General features: G+C 41.6%; 3 protein-coding genes and 1 long non-coding RNA gene across 4 annotated transcripts; 1 reads left to right on the plus strand and 3 right to left on the minus strand.

The window, feature by feature from the left end:
* Positions 1-1,151: 1,151 nt before the first annotated feature.
* On the minus strand, positions 1,152-5,034 carry LOC309718481 (GTPase IMAP family member 8-like; the record flags this gene model as incomplete). The annotated part of the gene is made up of 4 exons (XM_082553746.1): positions 1,152-1,240; positions 1,334-1,420; positions 1,708-1,905; positions 4,233-5,034. The coding sequence occupies 4 exons, from the start codon at positions 5,032-5,034 to the stop codon at positions 1,152-1,154; spliced, it is 1,176 nt and encodes a 391-aa protein (XP_082409872.1).
* A 3,071-nt stretch (positions 5,035-8,105) lies between these two features.
* LOC309718803 lies at positions 8,106-8,825 on the plus strand. Its single transcript, XR_014280077.1, has 3 exons — positions 8,106-8,366; positions 8,512-8,573; positions 8,604-8,825. It is a non-coding gene; the product is annotated as an uncharacterized lncRNA (long non-coding RNA).
* A 10,611-nt stretch (positions 8,826-19,436) lies between these two features.
* Positions 19,437-24,333, minus strand: LOC309718482 (uncharacterized protein; the record flags this gene model as incomplete). The annotated part of the gene is made up of 16 exons (XM_082553747.1): positions 24,170-24,333; positions 23,854-23,971; positions 23,687-23,755; positions 23,160-23,534; positions 22,932-23,033; positions 22,481-22,713; positions 22,205-22,383; positions 22,016-22,109; positions 21,253-21,609; positions 21,040-21,157; positions 20,874-20,965; positions 20,658-20,772; positions 20,186-20,287; positions 19,819-19,986; positions 19,538-19,693; positions 19,437-19,444 (listed from the first exon to the last, which is right to left on the minus strand). The coding sequence occupies exons 1-16, from the start codon at positions 24,284-24,286 to the stop codon at positions 19,437-19,439; spliced, it is 2,403 nt and encodes an 800-aa protein (XP_082409873.1). The 5' UTR covers positions 24,287-24,333.
* A 1,630-nt stretch (positions 24,334-25,963) lies between these two features.
* Positions 25,964-27,708, minus strand: LOC309718703 (uncharacterized protein). The gene is made up of 2 exons (XM_082554191.1): positions 27,419-27,708; positions 25,964-26,530 (listed from the first exon to the last, which is right to left on the minus strand). The coding sequence occupies exons 1-2, from the start codon at positions 27,676-27,678 to the stop codon at positions 26,260-26,262; spliced, it is 531 nt and encodes a 176-aa protein (XP_082410317.1). The 5' UTR covers positions 27,679-27,708; the 3' UTR covers positions 25,964-26,259.
* Positions 27,709-27,913: the final 205 nt, after the last annotated feature.

Consider the following 27,913-nt stretch of genomic DNA (forward strand, 5'->3'; position numbering starts at 1 on the left):
ACACTCATAAGGAAATTTTTTGTTCAGTGTTTTGTCGAAGAAATCAACAAGTACAATTGAGATGTTTGCTGTAGTGGTGTGTTTGTTAAGAAGCATGCCAGCACACTGGTGAACTGACAGTCCCAGAATGCACCCGAGCCAGTGACTCGCCCCAGAGCAAATGAAATTGCTTATCTAGAAAGACAACCGTCATCAAAGAATAAGTAAAAGAGTAGAAAACAAATGGTAAGGGAAGGTACTGTGGGGTAGGAAAGAAAGGCCAGAGCCGTGCAAAATGACCTCCAGCAGGCCACAAATGTGCACATGTCTGCTCAAGCGGTCAGAAACGGACTCCATGAGGGTGTTATGAGGGCCCGACGTCCACAGGTGGGGGTTGTGCTTACAGCCCAACACCGTGCAGGATGTTTGGCATTTGCCAGAGAACACAAAGATTGGCAACTTTGCCACTGGCGCCCTGTGCTCCTCACAGATGAAAGCAGGTTCACACTGAGGACTTGTGACAGAGTCTGGAGACGCCGTGGAGAACCTTCTGCGGCCTGCAACATCCTCCAGCATGACGATTTGGCAGTGGGTCAGTTTTGGTGTGGGGTGGCATTTCTTTGGGGACAACACAGTCCTCCATGTGTTCGGCAGAGGTAGCCTGTGTTGTGGAACTTTTCCAATTAAATAAAGCCTGTAGACGAGTGGTGAGCGGTAGCTAACATTCTTTAATCCAAACACACAAAGAACAGAGACAACCAAGCTTGTGGAGAGCCTACATGACCGCGGGGCAGGGTCAGCAGTCTCACTGAGCCTAGCATGGCTCTCAGTTAAATACCTTCTCCAGGAACAAAAGGCAGTACACAGCTGTTTCACACCTTAAGGTTGACACTCCCTTGCTACCTCCCAGAGTTCTCGAAGAGACAAAAGACTCTTCCTGTGGAGTGTTTGCTTCCCCCCCAACTTCCTTACTAGACTCCCACCATTTGTCTTACTGTATGAGTGTCAGACATGTTAAACTCCAGTGGCACCAAGGCATTATACAATAAAATAATGTGATTAATACATAAGTAAAAGAAATTGCTATACACCTGACTGCCATTAGGTGCTGAGATGCGATCCTCAGGTTCCTTGTGAGACCATATGCTGGTGCGGTTGGCCCCGGGTTCCTCCTAATGCAAGACAATGCTAGACCTCATGTGGCTGGAGTGTGTCAGCAGTTCCTGCAAGATGAAGGCATTGATGCTGTGAATTATATCCCCTGTCAAGAATATAATAGAATAGAATAATCCTTTAATTGTCCCACAAGGGGAAATTAAAGGATTGAAATGAAAACACAGTTCCGAAAGCAAACACAGTTGGTCGATGCTAAGAGTGTTCCTGTTGCTGAGGTTGGTGTCATCCTGTAATCTCTTACGGACTACCTCCAACGCTTCCGTGACTGGGATACAAGTGAAGAGAGATGTAATGTCGTATGAGACCATGGTTTTATCTGCCTCCATAATGACATCTCTCACCTTCTCAACGAAATCCAGGGTGTTCTGGATATGGTGTTCAGAGCTGCCCACCAGCGGGTTGAGGATTGAAGCCAGAAACTTGGAAATGTTACTTTCTTCCTGTAGCCACTTCCTGGGTCTCGTTTCATTGGCTCATAAGTATTTTCATCACTGAGTAGTGACAACATTTTCTCATGATAGTCTTTCTGGTTTAGCAATACTGTGCACCTACCCTTGTCTGCTGGAAGGATGATAATGTTGTTGTCATCACTAAGTGATGTGAGTGCCTTCCTCTCCTCCATGGTGATGTTGGATGCTGGGGGATTTGCATTGCTGAGACAGGCCGAAACTTTCGTCCGTAGTTGCTCTGCTTCCACTTCTGCAATATTGGTGTTACGAACTGTTGTTTCTGTGGCTGTGATCAGCATCACTAGCGGGATTTGTCTCGATGTGACAGCAAAATTCAACCCTATGTTCCTTCAGTGGGCTGGTTTCAGTCATTATGCAAATGTACTGTTTATAAAGGGGAAACTGCAGTCAGCCGAGACTGAAGAAGTCACTGGGATGAGTGATGAAACGTTTCTCCCACAAAACGCTTTGTCCAGATGAACAGAATCAACTTTTGGAGATTTGCTTTCCTGGAGAATTGAGAATGCATCAAGACGTTTCAGGATTTAAGTGTATATATTTATTTAGCATTAGTAGGAACAACTTAAAGTCAAATCCAGTTCATGAATAGTTGTAATGAATTTAATGATATCAGACCAATATGCTTACCTCAGCAGATTTGAAGAATGCCTGATGAACAAGAGCAAATAAACCTCAACATCCTTCCATATCACAGCGTCTGGAAACTCGTGCCGGGCAGTACAGCATGACTCATCCACAGCAGAAAGCCTTCACAAAGGCATTATTTTTAAATGAGTTGAATATTGGTTGAAACCTGACCCTGTCTATTGTGGAAAAGAAGAGTTTTCAGCAGTTTCTGAAAGTAGTTGACTGCAAATAGAATCCGGTAATAATAATAATAATAATAATGGAGTGGATTTATATAGCGCTTTTCAAGGCACCCAAAGCGCTTTACAATGCCACTATTCATTCACTCTCACATTCACACACTGGTGAAGGCAAGCTGCAGTTGTAGCCACAGCTGCCCTGGGGCAGACTGACAGAAGCGAGGCTGCCATATCGCACCATCGGCCCCTCTGGCCAACACCAGTAGGCGGTAGGGTAAAGTTTCTTGCCCAAGGACACAACAACCAGGACAGAGAGCCCGGGGATCAAACCAGCGAACCACGGTGGCCCTAGAAAAATTACATCAAAAACAGAGAACTTGTTAAAAACCCAGCTGAGCGACACTGATCATGTTTCAGTCACTGTGGACTTCTGGTTGGACTGAAGGATGAGGGGTTACTTTGGTATCACTGTGCACTGGATACAGAAAGAGACATAGAGGATACGGCTGAAGTCCAAACTGCTTCATAGGCTTACACACAGGTGAGAGAATCTGTGAGAAATTTGAAGTTATATGTGACGAATACAAAAATAAACTATATTATTATTGACAATGTTGCCAATATGCCGAAAGCATTAACTCTGTGCTTCCATGCCGAGCAAGGTGAGACACATGATGATGATCATCTTGATGACCCAGAGCTCTGGCATGACTTAACCTTGGAAGATCATGTTAAGTCGTGGTGCTGCTATGACAAAGACAGCACCAGCAGTGTTTTGGTGGTTTCTGGTGGTGAGAGATGGCTTGTCAGAGACCAAAGTGACATCTACTTCTCTTTCAAAGTTATCTAAGCTCAGCTCTTTACTGCACACAAGCACAACATTCATAGATGTGTTTGAAGCTTAATTTGAACAGAAAGCAATCCCAGCGGCTGTGATCACAAGATCGAATTCAACACTGAGACAAGAGAAGGCAGTTCTCCAATGTGAACATCTTCAACTCTGTGCTGTTCTCAAAATGGCTGGGCAAAATGAGTTATTATTCACAGCACAAGAGTGGAACCTGCTGAAGGAGATAGCAGACATCTGGAAGCCTTTCAGAGAAGCAACAGATTTGACACATAGTGAGAAAACAGTCACGATCAGTAGTGTTGTTCCATCCGTGCTGTCTCTCAATTACCACCTTGAGAAACTGACACCTCAAGTCCGTTTCCTGAATGGCCTGGTCAGGAGTCTCCAAGCATCATTCTATGTCTCATCGTGCACAAATGACTGCCAGACTTTTGGCCAGTTTGGTCTTTTGGAAATGCAATGAAATAACATAAAGTGCACATTATGTTCATTGTTTAATTCATATTTATTTATTTATTTATTTTCGCTGTCACTCACACTTGGACACATACAAACACATGTTCACACAGAGACTAGATAAGACAGACGGGACATGCTAATCACACTGCACTAAATTTACTGTGATGGTTCTTTGCTTTGTACAATCTCAGCACTTTTTGTCTGAAGAGAAAGTTCTGCTTTTGCATTTTTCATTGAATGTTTCTTCTGTGACTATTCTTGCAGCTAAGTTTCATTGAGCTGTACATTATAGAGGTACAATTTCAGAATTACTTGGTGTATATTTTGTAAGTTCACTTGTTTCATTATGTGTTGAGATACATACAGATTAAGAAAGAGAAAACATGATCTATTATTTACATTTAATATGTACCTGCAACATTGTTTAAAAAAGACTTGAAAGAAATTCAAAGTTTAGGGCTTGAGAATTGAGGATAAAGATTGGAGACTTACTTGAGTCTTGGAAAACAATGACTTTGTCCCACATATGGCTCGTAACCACAAAGATCTTGAATTTTCTTACACACTGCTGGGGTAGCATTATACGATCTCCCAGTATCAGACCACACAGTATCAGACCACATGGTATCAGACCACACACTAGCCACTTGTTCTCTCTCAGAGCTCTGAGCACTGAACCCCAGACTGACTGAGGCCTTCTCCCATAGTATGACTGTCCGCTGTCACAGATTTTATCAATCTTCTGCAGCAGCTCTTTGACCTGATCCCTGTTTTCCATCTTGTTGTTGAATACGTGGTACACACCGCTGCAGCTTTGCAGGAGCTGCTGGATGTTTCTGTCCTCTCTGGTGAACATCTCAATGTCCATGTCGGTGTCTTCCAGTCGGTCTCCGTAGGTGAAAAGCAACATGGTGTGTTTGGAGACATTAGCGCTAAGCATCTTCTGCAGAGCTTTCAGTCCTTCCTGCTCCTGTGGAGTGAATCTTCCGAGTTGGAGGACGAGGATGAAGACGTGAGGACCTGGAGAGCTTAGCTGGAGAGCTTTTTCCAGCTCTGCTTTCACCTCGTCTGCAGATAGCCGAGTGCTGAAGAGTCCGGGGGTGTCGACCACAGAGACTCTATGATCGTCAATATCAACTTGTTTCTTCTCACTGCTCAAAGTCAGAGGGCTCAAACTGATCCTACAGTTAAACTCCTTCTTTCCCAGGATGGTGTTTCCTGCTGAGCTCTTCCCCACTCTCTCCTGACCCACCAGCACCACCCTCAGGTCAGAGCCTGAAACAACACACGGCATCAGCAAGGAGGTATGGATTGAATAGTGTGCATCAGCATTAGTGCAACCAAAAAAATGGCAAAATTGGAATTTAGTTTCTTTAAATAAGTTCAGCTTTATTTTTATTGCACCACCTCACAATTGCAGTCCTCTCAATTTAGAGACTCCACAGCATTAGAGAGAAACCCCAAAATCACATCATCACCTATGAGTGGCAATTGGTAACAATGGGAAGGAAAACTCCCTTTCAACAGGAGGTAACCTCCAAGAGAACAAGGCTCAGGGAAGGGCAGCCATCATAGAGACCCATTGGAGAAAAAGGAGAGCACAGAGAAACAAGACAAAGTTATGAGAGAGAACACAAAATGAAATGAGTGGTGTATGAACACCAGAGGAAACTCTCAGAGCGTCATGGGAATCCCCCAGCAGCCTGGGATTCAGGCAAGGGCGTAGATTTGGCATGGACGGAAGGGACATGTCAGCATCAATAATTTGATTTCTTAGAGTAAAGAAAAACAAACCCGATAGTAAGAAAAAAACAATCTGTCAACGTCTCATTCACCCAGCGGTGCAGAAAGGGTTAAATTACGTTCTCTACTGGAGTCCTACGTCATATGACAAATATGGCCAATGTGATTGGCTGTGCTTTTCAGGGAGCTCTGTTTAGTTTTAGCAGAAGCAAGCCTGATCTGCGAGGAGGAGAGGAGGATGGCAGCACAAAGGAAGAAACTGGATCTAAGAAAGTATTTTTCAAAGAAACCTGTAAGTCACTTAAAGTCAATTTCACTCAACAAATGTGTGGCTATGGTAGGCTTTGGCCCACATCAGTCTAAAATTGTATGTAACCATGAATAACGTGTTTGGGAAACTAACTGCACAACAGGCAGCACTATTAGTTCTCTCAGTCTCCTAGAGTAGCATTTCTAATTTTGATTGAAACTGTCAGAGAAAACAGCAGCCTTGAGCAAGTCAGGATATTAGTTTACAGAGGCTGTTAAAATTATACGTCTAACGTTAAAATGTTGGTGACACAATAATTTCATCCTAATGGTACTGACATATTCATAGGGTTAATTCTTGAGACAAAATTTCACAGAGTAGTCATGATTTTGCAAATATTCCACCTTGTGGTGTAGTTTGCACAAATTGTTTTAAAAATGCACTCCCCCTACAAACATTACTGATGAGCAGTGTTGGGTAAGTTACTTTAAAATAGTAACTTAGTTACATTACTAGTTACTTCACTCAAAAGTAACTCAGTTACTTCAAGTTACTTGTTACTTTCAAAGTAACTAGTTACTAGGGAAAGTAACTTTGGTTTTACTCAGAATTCTCTTGTTAATGTGTTTCTTCCATAACTTTGCCAGTCTTCTAGCTTGCTTACTTGCCACAAGTGCACTGTGCCACCTACCAACAGAAAGGAAAAGATAATGTGCATATTTCCACGAGAGAAATCCCACGCCTGGACCGTCATTGACTGCTGCCATGATTCTAGCCTACGTCACAGCATCATGTGCGCCTTTTACATCCAACACAAAAACTGCAGTCGTGGTGCTTTCGATTGTACTCAGAACTCGGAAATTCTGCCTTCTGAATAGGAAGATGTAGGTAACACCAGACTGCAGATGAGCTGCATACAGAGCTGGACTGGGACAGAAAATTGGCCCGGACATTTTGACTAGAGACTGGCCCACCATTATAGGAAAAATCATAAAGCCTTTGAATGAAAATAAACACTGTTGTGACAGTGATGTACACTGTTTTGATGGTATATATGCATCAATCTATCAATCGTTTGTTGTAAGATTCAGATAATTATTTTTTTAAAAGCTAGACTTTTTTTTTTTTTTTTTGTGCCTGTCCCGTTTGGCTCTTTTGCCATCAGAATTATTGTCTAAAGGCAAAGGAAGATGCCCAACGGATTTACTTTACCAAATTGACCATCCCAGCCTTGCCATAATGGTCCATTTGATTCACCTTTTATTGTTTATTTTATTTTCACTTGCTGAATACGGGACAGACTTGACTGGAGGAAAGAAGGGGAGAAAGAAAGAGGGAAAGAGAAACAGCTGAGAAGAGGGACGGGGGAGAAGGGCAAAAAACAAAAACCAACAGAATGGGCAGCAAAAAAAAAGAAGAAAAAAAAAAGCATATATCGATCACCTGGATCACCTGTTGAGAAAGAAAAAAGAAAACTAGAAAGCGAAAATTTCTGAAGAAATTTTAAGTGTGCCTATGCCGCCGCTAATCAGTATAGTTTGCCATTCAAACAGCTACAGAGAGCAAAACTCAGCAGAGCAGCCATTCTCCACCATGAACTATGGTAAAACCAAACACCGCTCGCGCCTCACAGATGACAGCTTACAGTTTTGTGTAAAGATGAGGTGACTTCGTACAGCCCCAATTTGTAGACGCTGTGCGCAGAGGTTCATAAGCAGACCCGACAATGTTTGCATGAACACACTTTGAAGCATTACGTTATGGACCACTTTTCACACATAGTTGCTGTACCCACACAGCCGGCTGTAGCTTTTCATCTCATAGCCCGACACATACACAAAAAAAAAAAAAAAAAAGCAGAGAGAGCACAGACTTTACACCTGAGAGGCGTGATTGCAGATGCCGCTGAGGTGGGTCCACCTCCCCTGCAGCGGCACTGCAGACCACGCCCTGCCACACACATCAAACACGTAAAATAAATATTTATGCACTTTTCATTCACTTTTTGTTTTTTGTTATTTTTACACAGTGTTCTGAATGATTAACAATGGTCTACAGCCAATCTTGTGTATTATTATACAAACTTTGGTTGTAAGATTCAGATAACTATTTAATAAAAGCTAAATATTTTATATGAGAGTAAGAAAGAAAAGTATATCTTTGTCTCATACTCTCATCAGACAATACATGAACCTCTCAATAAACAAAATATATGCTCGGCTTAAATGACAAACCGCTATTTTACACAGTGGAACACTTATTTTTAAACAAAACCAATGCAGTTCGCCACTGACAGTGCTTACCTTTGCACATCACAGTAAACACTGAACCAAGATGGCGCCCACGCGAACGAGAAATCTGAACTACGGTGTCCTGCAGAGGACAAATGGTCAAAATTGCTAAAATTTACAACATATATGCAGCTCAACAGCGACACCTTGTGACTTATTCCAGTCACTACCTTACATATACATAACGTCTTACCTGACATTCAGTTCACCGGACACTCATACTGAATCACCAGCCCATATAAATGAAAAATAAGTCCAGCAGCCAACCAAGAGTCATCACGAAAGACTAGGGGTGACACGACAGCGTGAGCGGGCCTGGGTGTCAGCCAGCCCAGCCTGGGTGTCAGCCAGCCCGACCTGGGTGGCAGCCAAGCCGCGCTAGCCAGCTAGCCGGCTAGCTGGCTAGCTGCCATGCGGCGGTGAAACGAGAGCCCGGCCTAGGTGTCAGCCAAGCCGCCCTAGCCAGCTAGCTGCCATGCGGCGCTAGCAGTAACATCGTGAGAGATATGGGACTTCTTGATAAAATATGGGACTTCTTGATAAAATTAAGTGTGCCTTTGCATAGGCACGCTTAACGAGCAGATATTTGAAGTTTACACCCCTACATTCTCGCCTGAAAATAGGGGAGGCTGTCATAAAGTTCAAAATCAGTAACTTAGCGCGCACAGCTGTATAGAAACTCCGTCGTGCTAGCTAGCACGCAGTACAGTTATTGTAACTGTCAGCACAACGAAAATAAACTACACCTAAACTCGGTTTATATCTGACCCAAATAGAGTGCAGTTAATAACGTCTTACCTGAAATTCAGTTCACCAGCCGCCTGCTTCTCCTGCATTGGGTTTCCCTTATCCACGATTGAGCTCCGCGTTAGCCACCACCGGTCGATCGGTGTTTCTTTCCCCGCATACGAGGGGAAGAGACATATACCGGTGGCTAACGCGGAGCTAGCTAGCCACCGGTATATGAACAACTCAGTTATTTTTTCCACATCGACCAGCATCATCGGCCCATATAAACGAAAAATAAGTCCAGCTAAGACAAAGACTGTTTGCGGAGCGATCGGGGGTGAAAGGAGTTAGAGACGCCTCACTGAAAGCCAAGCCTGGGTGCTTTTGAGCGAAGCGGCGCTAGCTAGCCGAGCTAGCTAGCCGGCTAGCCGGCCGGCCGAACTAGCTAGCCGGCTAGCAGCAACATCGTGAGAAATCTGTTGCTAATATGGGGTGTTTTGACAAAACGAGCAGATATTTGACGTTTACACACCTACATTCTCACCTGAAAACCGGTCGATCGGCGGCCGCCTCACATGTTTCTTTCCCAACATATGAGGGGAAAGAGACACATACCGGTGGCTAGCTAGCTCTGCGTTAGCCACCACCAAACAACTCAGTTAGTTTTTCCTCATCGACCAGCATCATCGGCCCATATAAACGAAAAATAAGTCCAGCTAAGACAAAGACTGTTTGCGGAGCTATCGGGGATGAAAGGAGTTAGAGACGCCTCACTGAAAGCCAAGCCTGGGTGCTTTTGAGTGAAGCGGCGCTAGCCGGCTAGCTAGCCGCGCTAGCTAGCCAACATCGTGAAAAATCTGTTGCCAATATGGGATGTTTTGACAAAACGAGCAGATATTTGACGTTTACACACCTACATTCTCACCTGAAAATATCTTAAAAGTTTACTTTGTGACCTAGAAACACAAATAAGAGGAATATATTAAACCAAGTGGCAGCCGCCATTGTTTGACTGGTAGAGGCGTGCTTTGAATTGTGGGATATGCAGTTTTCCACCAAGCATACACCCTTGCCGTTACCGTAACTATTCAATGCTTCGTGCAACCTTAAGAATTCCAATGGTTCCTGAAAGCACCGACGCTGTGCGCGCCGTTCATATTGTTGTCATTATGGTAATCCAAATACGGGGACATACCACTAGAGTGAGCCAACACACCACAAATTAAGTGAGTGAGCAAACACACCACAAAGTAAGTAAAGTTTCACTTTCGTTCGTTCCCATTCATTTGAATGGGCAAAAACTTGCATTAAAATATTCATATTTAAAAACTATAGAAGTAATAAACACCAAAAGTCATAGCACACCATTCCTGATCCAGCCGCACAAAATGATATAACATATATGAAGCTTGTGTCAAAACTGTGGGATGAGTTACGCGCGGAAATTTCAGGCTGAAAAAGGAAAATAATAATAATAATAAGAATAATAAATCCGAGCAATAGTAATAAGTGTGCCTTTTGGCATAGGCACACTTAATAATAATAATAAGAATAATAAATCCGAGCAATAGTAATAAGTGTGCCTTTTGGCATAGGCACACTTAATAAGAATAATAAATCCGAGCAATAGTAATAAGTGTGCCTTTTGGCATAGGCACACTTAATAAGAATAATAAATCCGAGCAATAGTAATAAGTGTGCCTTTTGGCATAGGCACACTTAATAATAAATCCGAGCAATAGTAATAAGTGTGCCTTTTGGCATAGGCACTCTTAAAAATTGCATTTCCTGCGAAAATGCAGTGTGGATGCTTAAAGCTGAAGCTGCATGCAAAAAGTAGCTGAAAAAGCTGAAAAGTTGCAGAAATTGCAAAAACTTTGCAGAAGCAAATAGAACTTTGCGAAAATGTAATAACTTAGCAAAACTGCAATATCTTAGAGGAAACATAATACTTGGCAGAAATACAATAGCATAGCAGAACTTAGCAGAAATATTGTAACTTACCAGAAACTTGATAACTTCTCAAAAATACAAGAATTTAGGAGAAATAGTATAAGATAGCAGAAAGAATATATTTAGCCAAAAATACTTAAACATTACAGAAACACTATGATTTAGAAAAATAGTACAACATAGCAGAAATGCTGTATTTAGAAAGAAAAATATAATATAGTAGAAATAGTATGATTTGGCTGAAATACTATATTTAGCACATATACTGTAACATGACAGAAATTCCTCCAATTAGTAGTAATACTTTAACATAACACAAATGTTATGATTTGGCACAAAAATCATGATTTGTCAAAAATACTATGATTGAGCAGAAGTACTAAGATGTAGTAAAAGTACTTTGATTTAACAGAAATACAATTATGGAGGAGTAATACTTTAAAATGGGAGAAATATTGATACACACACACACACATACACAGAGCCTAAAGGGAAGAGTATTTGTGCCATGGAGTGTTAACAAGAATGTGAGGTCCATATTAGAAAAACTGGTAAAATCATAAAAGTTTGCAGAATTGTAATAAATGATGAATATGAATTACTGGTCTGTGACAGTGTATAAATTTGTAGTTAAAAAAAACATGTGGGCCAAGGTGGAATCGAACCCACGACCTTTGGTCTGAAGAGCCGTGTGATTACCAATCGCACCACCTCTAACGGTGTGTTCACACTGAACGCGATGGACGTGAATAGAGCGTCAGGTTTACATGTAAAGTCAATGGAAAGGCGCGATGACGCGCGATTGCGGGTCCCGCGAAAATTCGGAAGCAGATTTGCGTCGCGAAAACGCCAAAACGCGTGAAACGCGCGTCAGTGTAGCGCGTCTGGCGCGTTTGACTCGCGAATAAAACCACGCGCGTGAGTTTTTGTGTTGCATTTTGTGCATACGCGCGTTTCGCGTCTACCGCTCGAGTTGGAAAAATCTGAACTCCAGCGTCAAATCGCGCCGCGACAACCAATCAGGAGCCTGGTGACGTGGCTGTTACCTAGGTCAAAGGGGCAGATCCAGCCAAAGCCTTTCATACTTCAATGGAGGGGAAGGCTAATCAATGCGGTAGCAAACAACTCGGAGCTGTACAACACCAGCTGCTTTCAGTACCGAGACAGGAATAAAAAGGACCGAGCTTGGAGGAAGATATGTGAAGAGATCGGGCAACCTGGTAAGTTCATTCATTTCTCTTTTGAAAGTTTTCACTGACCCGGGGAAGCCGCACAAAAGCTAGCAAGCCACCGCTATTTTCCCACTGACGTACAAATACCGTTCTGCTTTTATGCATGTTGTCATTTAGGAATATATTTTATTGTTTATTAATAAACAGCACACAGTGGTCCCGCTGTTCATCCGTCACTGCTTTGCTTTTTCGCTGATTTTTTATTGCACAGTACAGCATTGCATTCTGCAGCCTGATTGACAAATCTCCTGCGCTTGCCAAATTTATCACGTTTGGTTTTGATAACCATCGCGTCCAATAGAAAAAACAGCACAAAAACACCCATAACTATGAGCCTCATTCGGAAATAGACACCTGCACCGTGAGGGAAAAAGGCGCACGAAAGTGGCGGGCAGATGAAGACAAACCGCGGCATAATAATACTTTTACGTTTTGCAATCTACAAAGGTTTGCACTTTGAGAATCAATTGTGAGAACTGTGACCAGGCAACCCGTTCTCACTCCCAACGCGTAAAATAATGACGATTTGTCACGTCCCTTAACTTCTCATGCTGACGCCTAAGGTACCCTTCCACGTTTTTATGTGACGCTGTGGGTTGTCAATTCATTCCAATATGAACCCGCTCGCGGCGATCAGAGACGCTTCGAGCAGAGGCTCCAGCCATCCATTTACTCCAATAATAACCCCGTCACGGCGAAACATGACGCCGAGAAGCACAATCTAACTGGAGAACCGGGGACCCTCTCCGCGAACGGGTTTTTCTCCCTAATTTAATGCTTTCTTTTAATGACATCGTTAACATTTCTCAACAAAAACACGAAAGTATCACTGATAATTCAACAATAAAATCGCTTCATGTTGTGGCCATCACACAGTGTTTTCCAAACTGATTCACGATCTGAAAGTGCGCAGATTTAACATACATAATCCTTCGTTAGGTTTATTATTTTCATTTCACACGTAAAACACATTTATAGATTCATTCACCACTCCTGCTAGTTTTGGATGCGCTCGGCTCCAACCAATCAGACCAATTTACGCAGACGCACTAATCCCGTAACTGCACACTACCCATAATCCTCAACCGCCGTCGCTATGGAAATGAAGATAACAACAGCTTGGTGCTACCCGTTATTCCTTTATTTACTCTAAAATAATAACCAGCGATAATACGAAATTAAACTGGCCCAGTGTTTAATTATGTAATTAAAAAATGCAAATTGTAGTATTTTATTTTTTACAAATTGCAATATTTATCTACAGCGCGCCTTTAGCGACACGTCAACAGATCTTAAGCAAGGCGATTGGATGGTTTTTACTGCAATGCATCTTGGGAGTCGTAGTAAATGTATCTTTCAACTCACGGTCCTGCAGCGAAGTTTTCGACTGGACACGAGGCAGATCCTAGCTAAGTAAGTTGTGATAAACTGTGGGTAATTTGCATGTTCACTGAAATATTAATTTCAGTGATATTAAACTGATATTAAACTTGAAATGTTTTCACAGAGCAGTCTGTGTACCAAGAGAACTACTTCTGCAAAAGTTTATTTAAATTTTTTTGTGATGTATTCTCATGTGTAAGACACTTGCTTGGCCACCCAGCTAATGTTAGTACTGCTCTATTTTAGCAATGTATCTTTTCTGTAATCAATTCAGGGTTTTTTTTAACCCTATTCACGTAATTAACTCAATATTAATGACTTTAATCTCGTAATTGATTTTTTTTTCTAAATATGGTGTAATACTGCCTCGTAATATAAGTTATTTCTTTGGTCATAAATTATTTTTGTAATCGTTTCACCAAAACAGACCTGAAATAATCCCTACAAAACTCCTAAGTCACAGTACTAGCTTGAAGTGTCAAATGTTATTCACTACAAAGTCAGGAAAGTAGTGTCATCAGAGGAAAAAGTCATTATCTATCTGGATTTATAGTCACACTCATTAATTTTTTAATGTACAATGTAGAAAAGCACTACAGATGTCACACTACCCTAGAGGGCACTTGTACTGAATTATTTGGGTCAGTGAGTGTGCGAGATGACTTATTTGATGCCAATATTTACCAGTTGTATCTTTAGTAAAAACTTAACTGAAAACATGCAAATCACTACTTATTATGTGTTTATGTGTACTGTACATTTTTTCAACCCATTTTAATGAATGTTTAATATTTAAAATTTTTCAGAATTACAAGCTTCACCTCCTGCTAAAAGTTCTACACCAGCAGCTGGACCATCCTCTGCTGACAGTGTCGATGCTGGACCAGTCCCAGACCCAGAGGCTCTAAACGAGGAATTTATTCTTCATTTAGAGCCTGTACCAACATCTTCCCTCTGTCAGCCTCCTGCATCCTCCTCTTCATCTCTGCTTCCTCCTGCATCCTCCTCTCCATCTCTGCTTCCTCCTGCATCCTCCTCTCCATCTCTGCTTCCTCCTGCATATTCCTCTCTGTCTCTGCTTCCTCCTGCATCCTCCTCTCCATCTCTGCTTCCTCCTGCATCCTCCTCTCCATCTCTGCTTCCTCCTGCATCCTCCTCTCCATCTCTGCTTCCTCCTGCATCCTCCTCTTCATCTCTGCTTTCTCCTGCATCCTCCTCTCCATCTCTGCTTCATCCTGCATCCTCCTCTCCATCTCTGCTTCCTCCTGCATCCTCCTCTCCATCTCTGCTTCCTCCTGCATCCTCTTCTTCATCTCTGCTTTCTCCTGCATCCTCCTCTCCATCTCCACATCCTGCATCTCCCTCAATTTCTACGGTGTACACCTCGGATGTCCCAAACAAAAAAAGGACAAGGAAAGGTTAGACGTTATGGTATTGTAAATGTACGAAACACATGACATGTTCGTTAAGTTTGTTAAGATTTCTTTTTCTTAATTTTTGCATTTTTTCCAGTTTTACAGAACTCATGTAAATATTTCATTTGTTATTTTTCAGAATGCCGAAAACACCGTACACAGAAGATTTTCAAATATGAAGAGATAGTAGACAGGAGAGTTGTAAATGTAAGTAATTTAGCCTGCTGTTGTGCAGATTTGTTTGCGTCTTTGGACTTCCCGGATTTGAACTGTGCCTGACTGAATATCCATAAGCTTTTGTATTTGATGAATCTACACTAATTCAGCCACTGAGTCAGGATTTCACTCCAAATAGGACATTAAATAAGAACAGACCACCTGATACGACCTGGTCATGCTGCCTTCCTGATGTTTACGTTCTTTAAAGTCCTCCTGACATCATGCTCAGAAGGAGTGATTGATGTGGAGGTGCTCCTTCCCATTCAGTAACATCTGCTTCAGTTAGTTTTGCTTGTGAGCCACAATGTAAGCAGTGTTGCTTTGCTGACATGCACTCGATGCTGGCAGTACAAGCATTGTAGTGGTTCTTATGTTTTTGTAAACTAATTGTATAATATATTGAGCCATTCAATAGTACACAAATGTTTATAAGCTCCTTTTTGTATGCAACTTGCATGTCTTTCTTAATTAATTGTTTGTTTATATCATGTTTTTCAGGAAAAAGAAGAAGTTAAAGTCAAGTGGAAGCCTTGCTCAACATGGTATGTAGTAACAACTTTGTTGGACGGGAACAGACATTCATATTGTTGATAAATAGTTATCAACTCAATTTGAATTCATGTATTTGGACTAAAGTAAATTGGGAGCTTTTAGCTATCGAGCTCCTCTTCTGTGAGGAGCTTGATAGCTGTCCACCTCCAAAGTCCATTATGAGTTTTGGAGGTGGACATGGTCAACACTTTTAAGAGTAGGCATAAGACTTTACTTCTTTATAGAGCTTATAGTTAGGGCTGGTTCAGCTCAGCCCTTAGTTATGCTGTAATAGGACCAGACTGCTGGGGGTTAGTGTCCCCCCCCCTCTCTGTCTGTCTCTTTCAGGGTTATGCAGGCTCAGTATTGGTTGAAGATGCAGTCACGTCTCCTTTTACTGAAAACTCTCCCCCTCTCCCTCACCACCATCTGTAAACATACATGTCTCAGTAATGCAGTTCATGCATGTTACTAACTAAACTTCTTCCCTGGAGTTTCTGTGCTCTCTCATCCAGCAGGTTCCAATGGATCGTGGCTGCTGCTGTGGTCCTGCTTGACATCTACTACATATATTAATACTCTCTGACTTGATTTGATTAATTTATATTACAATGAAGGTGTATAAAGCATGACATGAATATAGAAGATATTTCATCCTAAAAAATTGTCATATGTCACAACCTAAATTGTCCTATTTTGTGTGTGGTTGTCGTTGTTGTTTGTTATGTTTTTCTCCTGACAGTGGCAAAGTGTGGGATGACACATGGGAACCTGCGCAGTTTTACACACAGTAAACCAGGCACCACAGGTCGCAGAGATCGCACAGTTCACAGCTTGCAGTTCAGCATAAAAGTTCAAAATAAAATAGTTACTATACATTTCAACCAGTGTCAGTCTCTGTTTCACTCTCTAATTGTGGCTTAAGTACCTAACATATTCATAAATCTGATCGATCAATAATATCTTCCCTGCACTCGACATCTCATAGTTTTACATATCAGCCAACATTATTGTCTACATCCTCATAAATATAGAAGTGACTTGCTTATTATAACATATTACAAGGTAAAGTAATACTGCACTGCACGTATAGTAAGTAACACCTACTGTGTATGGGAGCCTAAAGCAAAGTTAACTGCACCAGTACCAGCTTCAGAACATATTGTATATTATATGTTTCTACCTTTTTGTAATATGTCATGTTTAGATGCAGTGACAATTGCACATTTGGAGTTGTGGTCATATGTGGTCTTTATATACAGGGTATTAAAAAAAATTGACATTTTTTGCTATTTTTCTTGTTTGTTTGCACAATATTATTGTGTACATATTACATATGTAACATTATTGTTAATATTATTATTAGATATCAAAGATACAATTTGATTGAGGGTTTTCCTGTCATAATTTCAATAAAAATGCTATTACACACGTAAACAATAGGATCAAAATAAACTTTTAAAAAGTCTGTTGATCAAATGCTGATTTTCAAAACATTCTAGAGGAAAACAGAGATAAAATAATCTGAACAGTAACAGTGATTGTGGATGATGATGGAGGCTTCAATGGATTATTCTGTTTCAATCAATAGGTTTGTATCTATGACAATAATTTGATAAGTTTAACAGGTTGGTTTAGGCCTGGCAATACAGCAAATATTCACAAACTTTTGTTTTTGAAGAATGTTTATCTTTTTTGGGATGAAGCTATCTGGCAAAATGAGACAACCCTTTTAACCTAATCTTTATGTCTTTTTTGTGGCTATGATACTGGATTTTGGTTTGATGCATATGCAGGTTACAGCTGGGGAATGGCAGTATGTTGTGGATTGATTTGGCATGTTCAACCACTGTTACACCAAACTCTCTCACTTATAACATGATAAAGGCCTCTTACTCAGTGTCATGGATTTTCTATACTTTTGGGGACACAGGGCCAAAGTCTGAGGCAATAAGTCAGATCAAAGAAGGCAATGATTCTAAAATGGGAGTTTACTTATGTCATTATATATATCCAGGAATATGTGCCAGAGGATAGTTGTCATGAAATCAATATTAAATCAAAGTATTCCTTAATTACCACAGCTGACACAAGTTCTCCATAGCTGCCTGCTGTCTCAGGATCTGTCTCCAAAAAGGACCAGGGAGCACTAACATGTTATGTTCTAAACTGATGAAGAAAATGCACATTAAACATAGTATAAACTTACTGAGTGAAGTAATGTCAAGAGGATTCCTTTAGCTCCTATTGGGTTGGTTCCTTGATCAATGCAATACAGAATCATTAATCTGGTTTTATGTAATGTCCTCAAAACATGTCAAAATGAGGCTCACTAGTCTGTGTGGCCTCCACATGCCTGTATGACCTCCCTACAACACCTGGGCATGCTCCTGATGAAGTGGCAGATGCTCTCCTGATGGATCTCCTCCCAGACTCCAGGACTAAAGCATCTGCCCACTCCTGGACATTTTGTGGTGCAGTTGGTGGATGGAGCGAGACATAATGTCCCAGATGTCCTCAATTGGATTCAGTTCTGGGGAATGGGCGGGCCAGTCCACAGCATCAATGCCTTCGTCTTGCAGGAACTGCTGACACACTCCAGCCACATGAGGTCTAGGATTGTCTTGCATTAGGAGGAACCCGGGGCCAACCGCACCAGCATATGGTCTCACAAGGGGTCTGAGGATCTCATCTCAGTACCTAATGGCAGTCAGGCTACCTCTGCCGAACACATGGAGGGCTGTGCTGCTCCCCAAAGAAATGCCACCCCACACCAAAACTGACCCACTGCCAAACTCATGCTGGAGGATGTTGCAGGAAGCAGAAGGTTCTCCACGGCGTCTCCAGACTGTCACAAGTGCTCAGTGTGAACCTGCTTTCATCTGTGAGGAGCACAGGGCGCCAGTGGCAAAGTTGCCAATCTTTGTGTTCTCTGGCAAATGCCAAACATACGGCACTGTGTTGGGCTGTAAGCACAACCCCACCTGTGGACGTCGGGCCCTCATACCACCCTCATGGAGTCCATTTCTGACCGTTTGAGCGGACGTGCACATTTGTGGCCTGCTGGAGGTCATTTTGCACAGCTCTGGCCTTTCTTTCCTACCCCACAGTACCTTCCCTTACCATTTGTTTCCTACTCTTTTACTTCTTCTTTGATGACGGTTGTCTTTCTAGATAAGCAATTTCATTTGCTCTGGGGCGAGTCAATGGCTCGGGTGCATTCTGGGACTGTCAGTTCACCAGTGTGCTGGCATGCTTCTTAACAAACACACCACTACAGCAAACATCTCAGTTGTACTTGTTGATTTCTTCGACAAAACACTGAACAAAAAATTTACTTGTGAGTGTGCTGCCTGGTGCTTTTAAATTTTGTGATTATTTGAGCAGCCCAGAAAGCATCCCATAAATTAAATTATGTTATCGTATCTGAACATGTACACTAGTCATTAAATTAGATGGGAAATAATGATTCAGGGTAAACAACTGCACCAAGGAAATTCCATTTTTCTTCTCAAAATGTAAAATGTCTGTTGAAAAATCACATTGAACAGAGATGTGATTAACTTTTTATTTTACCAAACATAACATCAATGATGACACAATCAGTCTTCATCAGAAGTGCTCAAATCACTCTCAGTGGCATCGTCTGGAATGTCCTCCTCCTCCTCCGAGTCCATTTCCAGGAGTGGTTGGTGGCTGAGGATTCTCTTGTACATGTCCTTTACTTTGAGCATTTCAGCTTTCAGTTCACTTTGTTTTTTTAAAACCAGGCTACAGAGTCCCTTCTGTGCATCCTCCGACATGCCAACAAAGGAGGCTGTAAAAAGAACAAAACAAATAAATATGAGAAAAGTAAAAAAAACAAACAACAAAAAAACATCACCTCATAAACACAATGAATTAGGATGCTGTAATTAAACATTTTTTTAAAAGGGAGAAGGCAGTGTTAGCTAGCAATCTAGATATAGGTAAAAGATCCAGTAAGACTTTAGCATCTGCTCTTATTTTCAATCGATTCATCAAAAAATTAATAAATAAATAAAGTGCTTACAGTCTGAGGAGATTGTCCCCAACACCACAGAACGCATTCGCAACACTGTCCAGTGATGCCGCATCTCCCTGCAAAGGATCATCTCCTCCTCTCTCAGGCGCCTCACAGCCATCACCTTCTCAAAGACCTTTCTCTTTGTCCGGAGGTCAGCAGCAGCTACAGTTTAACAACATCAGATGGGAAAACATAGCAGCATATTATGATTCAAGAACAAAACATTCAACTACTGCTCAGATACTGGGAGCTTGTTTAAAAAGGATATTTATAAATCAAGAGCTTACGTTCACTTGTGCTCTGCCAGGGCCAAATATCGGTCTGCATGAGGGCATCACTGGATACGATTTGCTTTGTTGGTTCAGCGAACTTGTTGTAGTCGTCAACAGCAGCCGCCAAGCGTTTCTTCTCAACTAAGATGACCTTGCGAATTCTGTGTCGCCTCTTGTTGCTATCTGTAAATAATCATAAAAAATTCACACCTTCACATAATGTATATAGTTTCATTTTAATCTACACTCATCAATTTGTTTGCTAGAACAAATCACATCCAGCTTAAACAAACCTGGATCTGATTTGATTCTGTTTACAAAGTAGCTGCACAAGCTGTACAAACTGAGCATCAAACGGTCCGTTTCAAAGAAACTGGGACACCATTTTGTCTGTAAAGACTTTGTGTTCGCACTCTGATGATGACGACAAGCTCCTCTACTCGTGCCTGCAACGCTCCAAGGCTGCCATCAGTTTGATCACTTTCTAAGTGAGAGGAATATTAATCAGAACACAGGATGAGTAACAGTCACCAAACTACAGTGGACTCTGTAATCACTGACTTGATGACATTCATTATAAGACATCTGGAGCCTTCATGTGCTGCTATCTCATGATAATCATGAGATAACAAGTATGTTGGTGTTCAGGTTTATAAAACCAACTAGTACGACATCATTTCAACCCAGGTTCTATCCAATTTGATGAAACGCAACAACTCTGCCATAAATTTGCTTTTCCAAGGCTTATTTTTCATTGTTTGTTGACACTGTCAGAAAGATCTTAACTCTAAGTTCTTTAATGAGGCCATGGTGGGTCCTATTGTTATACATGAGTGCATTATATTGAGACTCACCTTCAGCCCATTTCTGCACATCGGCCACCCATTGCTGCAGTGTGTCGTCATCCACACCCAGCTCATTTCTGGTCGCATTCAGGCTCTCCACTTGTTCTCTAAGGATCCTTATGATCTAAGAATGCATTCATAAATGTCATTCATATTGACATTAAAAGAGTACTGGTGTTTTCCCCCCATTACCACACACATTAAAATGGGTGTTGAAAAAATGACCTTTAGATATCGCTGGCTCAAAGTGCGGCCCAGTTGTTCCACTTTCCTTTTGTTCCACCCCAAAGCCAGGAGGGTCAGCATGTCTGTTCGCCCTGCATTTCAGTTAGTATACAAATTAGAATTAATGAGCAGGAGACTGAGTGGAATCTCAGACACGGACACACACCTGCTTTAGACATGTACTTCGTTGTGATGGCCGCCCTAGACAGGAAACTGTTTACTTGTTCCACCTCTTCTCCAACTGTTGAACCGGCCCCATCCTGAAACGCACCTCCCCATTTGATCTATAGAAAGGAGGTCACAATACATGACTGCTGAATTCATTCAACCTTATAACAAAATGTCTCAAACTAATCCAAAACTACAAGCTGCAGTATACCTCGCATTTCCAAGTGTGAGCCTTTGCATGCATGACGGAGAGAAAAGGACGCATTGACAAGAGGTTCCTCAGCTCAGGGCACTGCTGAGCCACCTTGGTTAAATAGGGGAAATATTTACAGGCCACATCGGAGCAAAGGAACGTAATATGTCCTGGGATGCTAGCTGCCAACTTCCTCTGGAGAAAAAGGGGGTAAGCAAAGATCTCCCCTCGAAACATGTTCAATGCAGCTAAGAGGACTCCGTGGCGACAAACAGCTATTTCCATGCCCTCCTCATCCAACTTCCCAGTGGACTTTTTGGACGACTCCTTTGCTGCAGTCCAAGATGAAGATCCGCACAACCCTTTCCCCGGGACCTATACACTCAAAGATTTTAACATAAAAGACATGACATGATTAAGCCCTATCAGGGACAAACTTTTTAAAACAAACGCATAACAATTAGCTGAATTAGCCTCGAGTCACACAAGACCTCAGATCTCCCCAGGACAGCACTGATAACACAAAATAAAAATCATGTTGTTTTTTTTAAATACACATGGTGACAAAATTAAGTAAACATTAAGATAAAGTAAAGTAAATAGTATTACGACAACACCAAGAGAAAAATAAAAAAAATATCGACCCATCCATATATGTCTACACACACACACACACACACACACACACACACACACACACGTATGTGTATATGGTTACGGCATTAACGTCATTTTAACAAGATTAACGCTAACAGCACTAATATATATATGTGTATCTTACATGATTTGTGTGTCTCTGGATGTATTTCACAAACTCAGCAACTTCCTCATCTTTTTCAATGAAGACACCTTCAAAGTTCCCCTGCTCTGAAGTGCTGAACGAACACAGTGACAGTTGTTTGAAAAGAAACATTAAAATACATTTTTCTACAAATCCATATTTGACTTATGTACACAATGCATAACGTACCTTGCATTAGACTGAAAGCGATAAAGCTTGCGGTTTCCATCAACTGAGACGGCAAGCATGTCTGGAGTGCAGGCAGGGCAGCTAAAGCATGGCTCCTTGCACATCCTGTCCACCTCAAACTTTACAGCACTCCACTCCAAGAAACTTTTACTGAAGGCATCAGCTGATATTCGGCCATTCTTTTACATAGAGGACATACAACAGAATATTCAAGGACAGTCATCATAAACATTGATTTGCACAATTTCCTTAAACTTAGCAAATTTAGAAACTCACCCTTCCAAAATGGGCTGTTCGTTCATCCAGCATTTTGACAAATGCCTTAAGTGACATCCCTGGTGCAGCCTTCTTAATGTCATAGAAAGACTGAAAGACATCCATTGAAAACAGGGTGCAGAAATTTAAGGTGCCAGGCCAATATCCACTACCCAGGATGTCCTTAACTGAGGGGGACCACATTAGGCCACAGCTGGTGCAGCTCACCACTGGCAGTGCAAGGTTATAACGGCCTTTAGAAAGGATAAGGATAAATTCAGTCATGGCTCAAAGCATTCATTTTTTTCATGTTGTTTTCAAATCGGTCTGGTAAATCCAAATGACCTTTGACAGGTGCCCACATATACTGCGGGCCGAGGGTAATTAAAACCAAGATAGCAATGCACAATTTGCAATAAAACCTCCAAACACATCTATTGTGTATGTAGTGTGTGACAAAAGGGCAACTTACCATTTATGGTTACAAGAGCCACAATTGCGCCGGGTGAAACCTCAACGTTACCTGCTGGGCAGTCACACACATGGTCTGGCCTTTGCACAGGCAACAGCCGAACTAACATTAAAACACACAATATATATAAAAAGAATTAGAAATTAACTGATACACAATAAATATATAATAACAGCACCCACTCATACTCATACATAGCAAGAAATGCATAAGACTTAAAAACTGTACCTATTGGCTTGTGAAACTCTGATGAAGGCTGCAAAAACCCTCCTGTTACTGCCTCTCTGTTGTGCAGGACAAAGCGTGTGTGAACTGCAATATCACAGTCAGCACAAAGGAATGGAAGAGGCAGGCAGTCCAGACACCTCACAACTACTTGTTTGCCACACTGACACACACGGTGTGACTGTGGATCCAGAGTAGCTAACATATTGTCTATAAGACAAGGCCTGGCCTCTTTCCACTTTTGCGAGGACACCATATTTCTGATCGCCCAGTGAGTAGCAGCTGACTCAGACGACGTCTCACAAGTCATGGCTGCGTCCTCTTCTCCATCCTCCAACAACTGAAGGAGCTCCTGACGAAGCACCTCAGTTCCATACACTAACAGAAAAAAAATAAAGAAAGGAAGAAACTCTGAAAAACACTCTAGGCAGTATGTTTCTTAGGACTCCACAAAAGCCCTGCATAACTCAACTATAACAACAAATATAAAAGTAAACAGAAATCACAATATATACAAGAAGGTAAAGTACCTTTTGTTGGGTTGACACTGGCAACATAACTAGGTTCTTCACGTGGACATTGATGCTGCTCTCTGGACACTGAGGGGGGGGGGGGGGGGATGAAGAATATTTACTTACTGAAATTCTTTGGTGAAAACAAGTTGTGAGATAAAATCAATGGTTGTGTGAACACTGACCACGTGGCATGCAACTAGTACTTTGACTGGTTGATGGTCTTTGAGGAATAAAAGCTCCCTGTCTGTCACGTTTTTTCCAGCGCACTGGTCTTGGCTGAGGTTCACTCTGTGCATCATTCTACGCAATTAACAAGGAAAAAAGGGAACACCTAAAATACAGTCTATGATTAAAGCAAAGATTATCAAACATCTTAAGTTAACCAACTTAATTTGACATAAACTTTAAAAAAAATTCAAATAACATAACGTTTACTCCGTACAAAATATTAGACAAGCGTGTTCCCTCTTTAACAACTGTTTCCACTAAAAATGTTACCTGCATATCTTGAAGGAGTTCGTCAGCAGCCTGAAGCTCTTCCTCCAGCTCGGGATCCTCTGAATCACTCATTTTCAAGCTAAAGAGGAAAGAGATTTTTGCAGAACTCAGTGACATAAACACATAACTAACGCAATTCAAATGATTTTCAGTCTTGGCGCTCCGGTTAATGTTAGCAATTAACGTTAGCATCATCAGTTTGTAAAGAGCTAGCAGAACTCTTAGCGCAAAAACTGCTTTACGCACCATGTGAGGGTATTTTGCAGCACACAAGTCCTTTAACGTTTGTAATAGATTTAATCCATCATCGTTGGATTAAATGGCTAATGCTGCAGTAGACACGTGTAGTCGTTACCTAGCAAGCATGCTGACGGTAGCTGTAGCCATTTTTAAATACATTACACCGTTTCCGAGATCAGTCACCTCTGTTTGTTTGAAGCTTTTATGAAAAAACAAACTTTGAAACACACATCAAGGTATTACTTTAAATATATGTATTTTTTACATACCTGCATTAGAATCAATCAGTTCCGCCTCATTTTCTTATTCTTATAAATGGGTCTCTCCGTTCTCCCATCAGCCTTTGCTTACACAGGTTGCGTCTGATTGGCTGGAGCCGAGCGCGTCCAAAACTAACAGGAGTGGTGAATGAATCTATAAATGTGTTTTACGTGTGAAATGAAAATAATAAACCTAACAAAGGATTATGTACGTTAAATCTGCGCACTTTCAGATCGTGAATCAGTTTGGAAAACACTGTGTGATGGCCACAACATGAAGCGATTTTATTGTTGAATTATCAGTGATACTTTCGTGTTTTTGTTGAGAAATGTTAACGATGTCATTAAAAGAAAGCATTAAATTAGGGAGAAAAACCCGTTCGCGGAGAGGGTCCCCGGTTCTCCAGTTAGATTGTGCTTCACGGCGTCATGTTTCGCCGTGACGGGGTTATTATTGGAGTAAATGGATGGCTGGAGCCTCTGCTCGAAGCGTCTCTGATCGCCGCGAGCGGGTTCATATTGGAATGAATTGACAACCCACAGCGTCACATAAAAACGTGGAAGGGTACCTTAGGCGTCAGCATGAGAAGTTAAGGGACGTGACAAATCGTCATTATTTTACGCGTCGGGAGTGAGAACGGGTTGGACCAGGGGCTAGTTATTCTGAGAACCCCTGCAATAAATGAGGGACCACTGTCTACTCTACGATTATTATATCCAACCTGTTAACATTTAATACTGTATTGATAGAACCAACTGATTCTGCAGCAGAGCATCCCCAGTCCCTGAGCTCCTGCTGCTGCACCCACAGATATGCACAGCAAGCACTGATACCTTTTTAGTCGGTGGGATTCCCTTGTGATCACCTTTACTAAATATCTACAACCAATCTGATTATATCCTGTTGTTTTGTTTTTTTTTTCAATGTTGAAATTAAAATCTAGTAGCAGCCTTCTCATTTCTTTGTGTTTTGTGCTGTTTTACAGGCCCACAGAGGAGGACGGCTCCGAGGCAGATGAGGGACGGGTCCCAGGACGGTCCATCGGCGGTGGAGCTGGCCATCCTGGAGTCCCTGAAGAGGCCACACCAGTCTCCAATGGAGCATTTCCTCCTCAGCCTTGTTCCTGCTCTGGAGAGCAGCTGGTCCTTTTTATTCCTGTCTCTCTGTAAATTCTTATATTTTATATGTTTATGTTTAATGTTTTTCTGTTTGAGACTTTTAATATTATTTCAAATAAATGTTTATAATGACTAATGTCTCAGTTCTACTACACAGCAAATGTTGGCACACAACTTGACACATGTAGAATTTATTTCATATTATACTAATGACAAAATATACTGATACAGTGGGATGCAGAAGTTTGGGCAACCTTGTTAATAGACATTATTTTCCTGTATAAATCGTTGGTTGTTACAATAAAAAATGTCAGTTAAATATCATACAGGAGACACACACAGTGATATTTGAGAAGTGAAAAGAAGTTTACTGGATTTACAGAAAGTGTGCAATAATTGTTTAAACAAAATCAAGCAGGTGCATAAATTTGGGCACCACAAAAAAGAAATGAAATGAATATTTAGTGTATATCAATGTGTGTGTCTCCTATATGATATATGGGGTGCCTTTGTCTGGATGTGCTTCCCATCCAGAGCTGCACAGCACAGAGGAAAGTTCCAGCGCTTCTGGAATCCCTCTGTGATGGACCGCCAGTCTCCAGGTGAAGGCACAGCCATGAAGTCGTCCACTAGACAGTCCCAGATGGACGTCGCTGCCTGGGGGGTGATCTGGCTCACCGTGGACACACCGACTCTGAAACTGAACGCGATGGTCCTGAAGGAGTCCCCGGTGACAAGGAACCTGGACAAAATTGTTCAAAATCAGTATTATGTGTACTGCAGTTACAAAATACATTATTCAAATTCCAAAATACTTTTGTGATGTCAGATATAAATCACAAAACTTAAATCTTACATAAAACATTTTGTAATTATAAGGATAATTACAAAATGTATATTAGATAATATCTAAAACAGTTGTGTTTTGTTTTAACTTTAACATATCATAATTTGATTGGTAGCAACTTTCACAACTACAGTGAGCCAATCACTCATAATTCCTAAACATGTCAATCAGGTAGGAATGAAGTAAGACATTAATAGAAATAAAGAGTTGTGTGTTGACATGTAGCCCTTTCCTTGCTTAAATCATTAATATTTTTGAAAAATTAATCTGTGATAAGACAGCTTATCAAGATAGAACCATGTAACTAGAGATGAACCAAACTGTTCACAGTTTTATCTAACTCTGTTTTAATAAAGGCTGTGACCCCTGCTATAGAGTCTGACAGCTGCAGGGATTATATACAAATATTCAACTATCCCAGAATTAAACCAGGTCTAAATAAAAAGGAGTGAGTATCACTACAAAGGTTAACTCAGTGGTCCTAATGCTACAGTTTGATATCAGCAAACACTGAGCGCATACATTGATGTGACACCACAGCCATGCTATCATGCAAACACTGATAACAGCATAAATCGAATTAAATCGGGACTTGATGAGACCTTCTGAGTATCACTAGAAATATTATAAAGAGTCGTCTCTGTACCACAGTTTGCTTTCAGTAAACACCGACAGCATTCACTGTTAGCATAGCACATCCATGTTAGCAGTGTATAACTGGATGGATTAGCATATTAGCACAGATATCAATAAAGGACTACCGTATTAAATAGTTTTACTAACCTCAGGCAGACGGACAGGCGCTCTGCAGGTGGGATTGAGCGTCTGTAGTTGGTGTCTAGGCGGGCGATGCTGGGACCGACGAGGGAAAGCAGGTCCTCAAACTGGCCGACGGTGATAGCGCTGGAATCGGCCGTCATCCAGGCGCAGCTCCTGGAGCAAGTGGTGAAACTCACCAAACTGCTCATGCCTCTGGAGGACCTGATGGACCCAGGTACGGCGAGGACGTCTTTTACGCTGCTGCTCTGCTCTCCACAGTACATAGAGAAGGGAGACTCTCTCTTCAAGCGCTAGCTTGATAGCTGCCATCTTGCAAAGATACCGGTCTGGCACAACTCCCTCCCACATTCCTCCCACATTTCCGGTTCACGCGCGTCAAAATATCGCGATGGATTTTTCTTGGACACGCGTTGAGACGCGAATGTACACGCGTCAAATTAGGGGCGTTTGGGGCGTTTTATTCGCGTCCATCGCGTTCGGTGTGAACACACCGTAAGG

This window comes from Aulonocara stuartgranti (genome assembly GCF_965226115.1).
Source record: "Aulonocara stuartgranti genome assembly, chromosome: 12".
Classification (NCBI taxonomy): Eukaryota; Metazoa; Chordata; class Actinopteri; order Cichliformes; family Cichlidae; genus Aulonocara; species Aulonocara stuartgranti.

What these genes read in the sequence shown, in the direction of transcription:
- LOC309718703 (XM_082554191.1), bottom strand. Translation starts at nt 27,678, where the DNA reads ATGTACTGTGGAGAGCAGAGCAGCAGCGTAAAAGACGTCCTCGCCGTA. An exon ending in CGCCTGTCCGTCTGCCTGAG is followed by an intron (nt 26,531 to 27,418) that starts GTTAGTAAAACT and finishes AATTTTGTCCAG; the next exon opens with GTTCCTTGTCACCGGGGACT.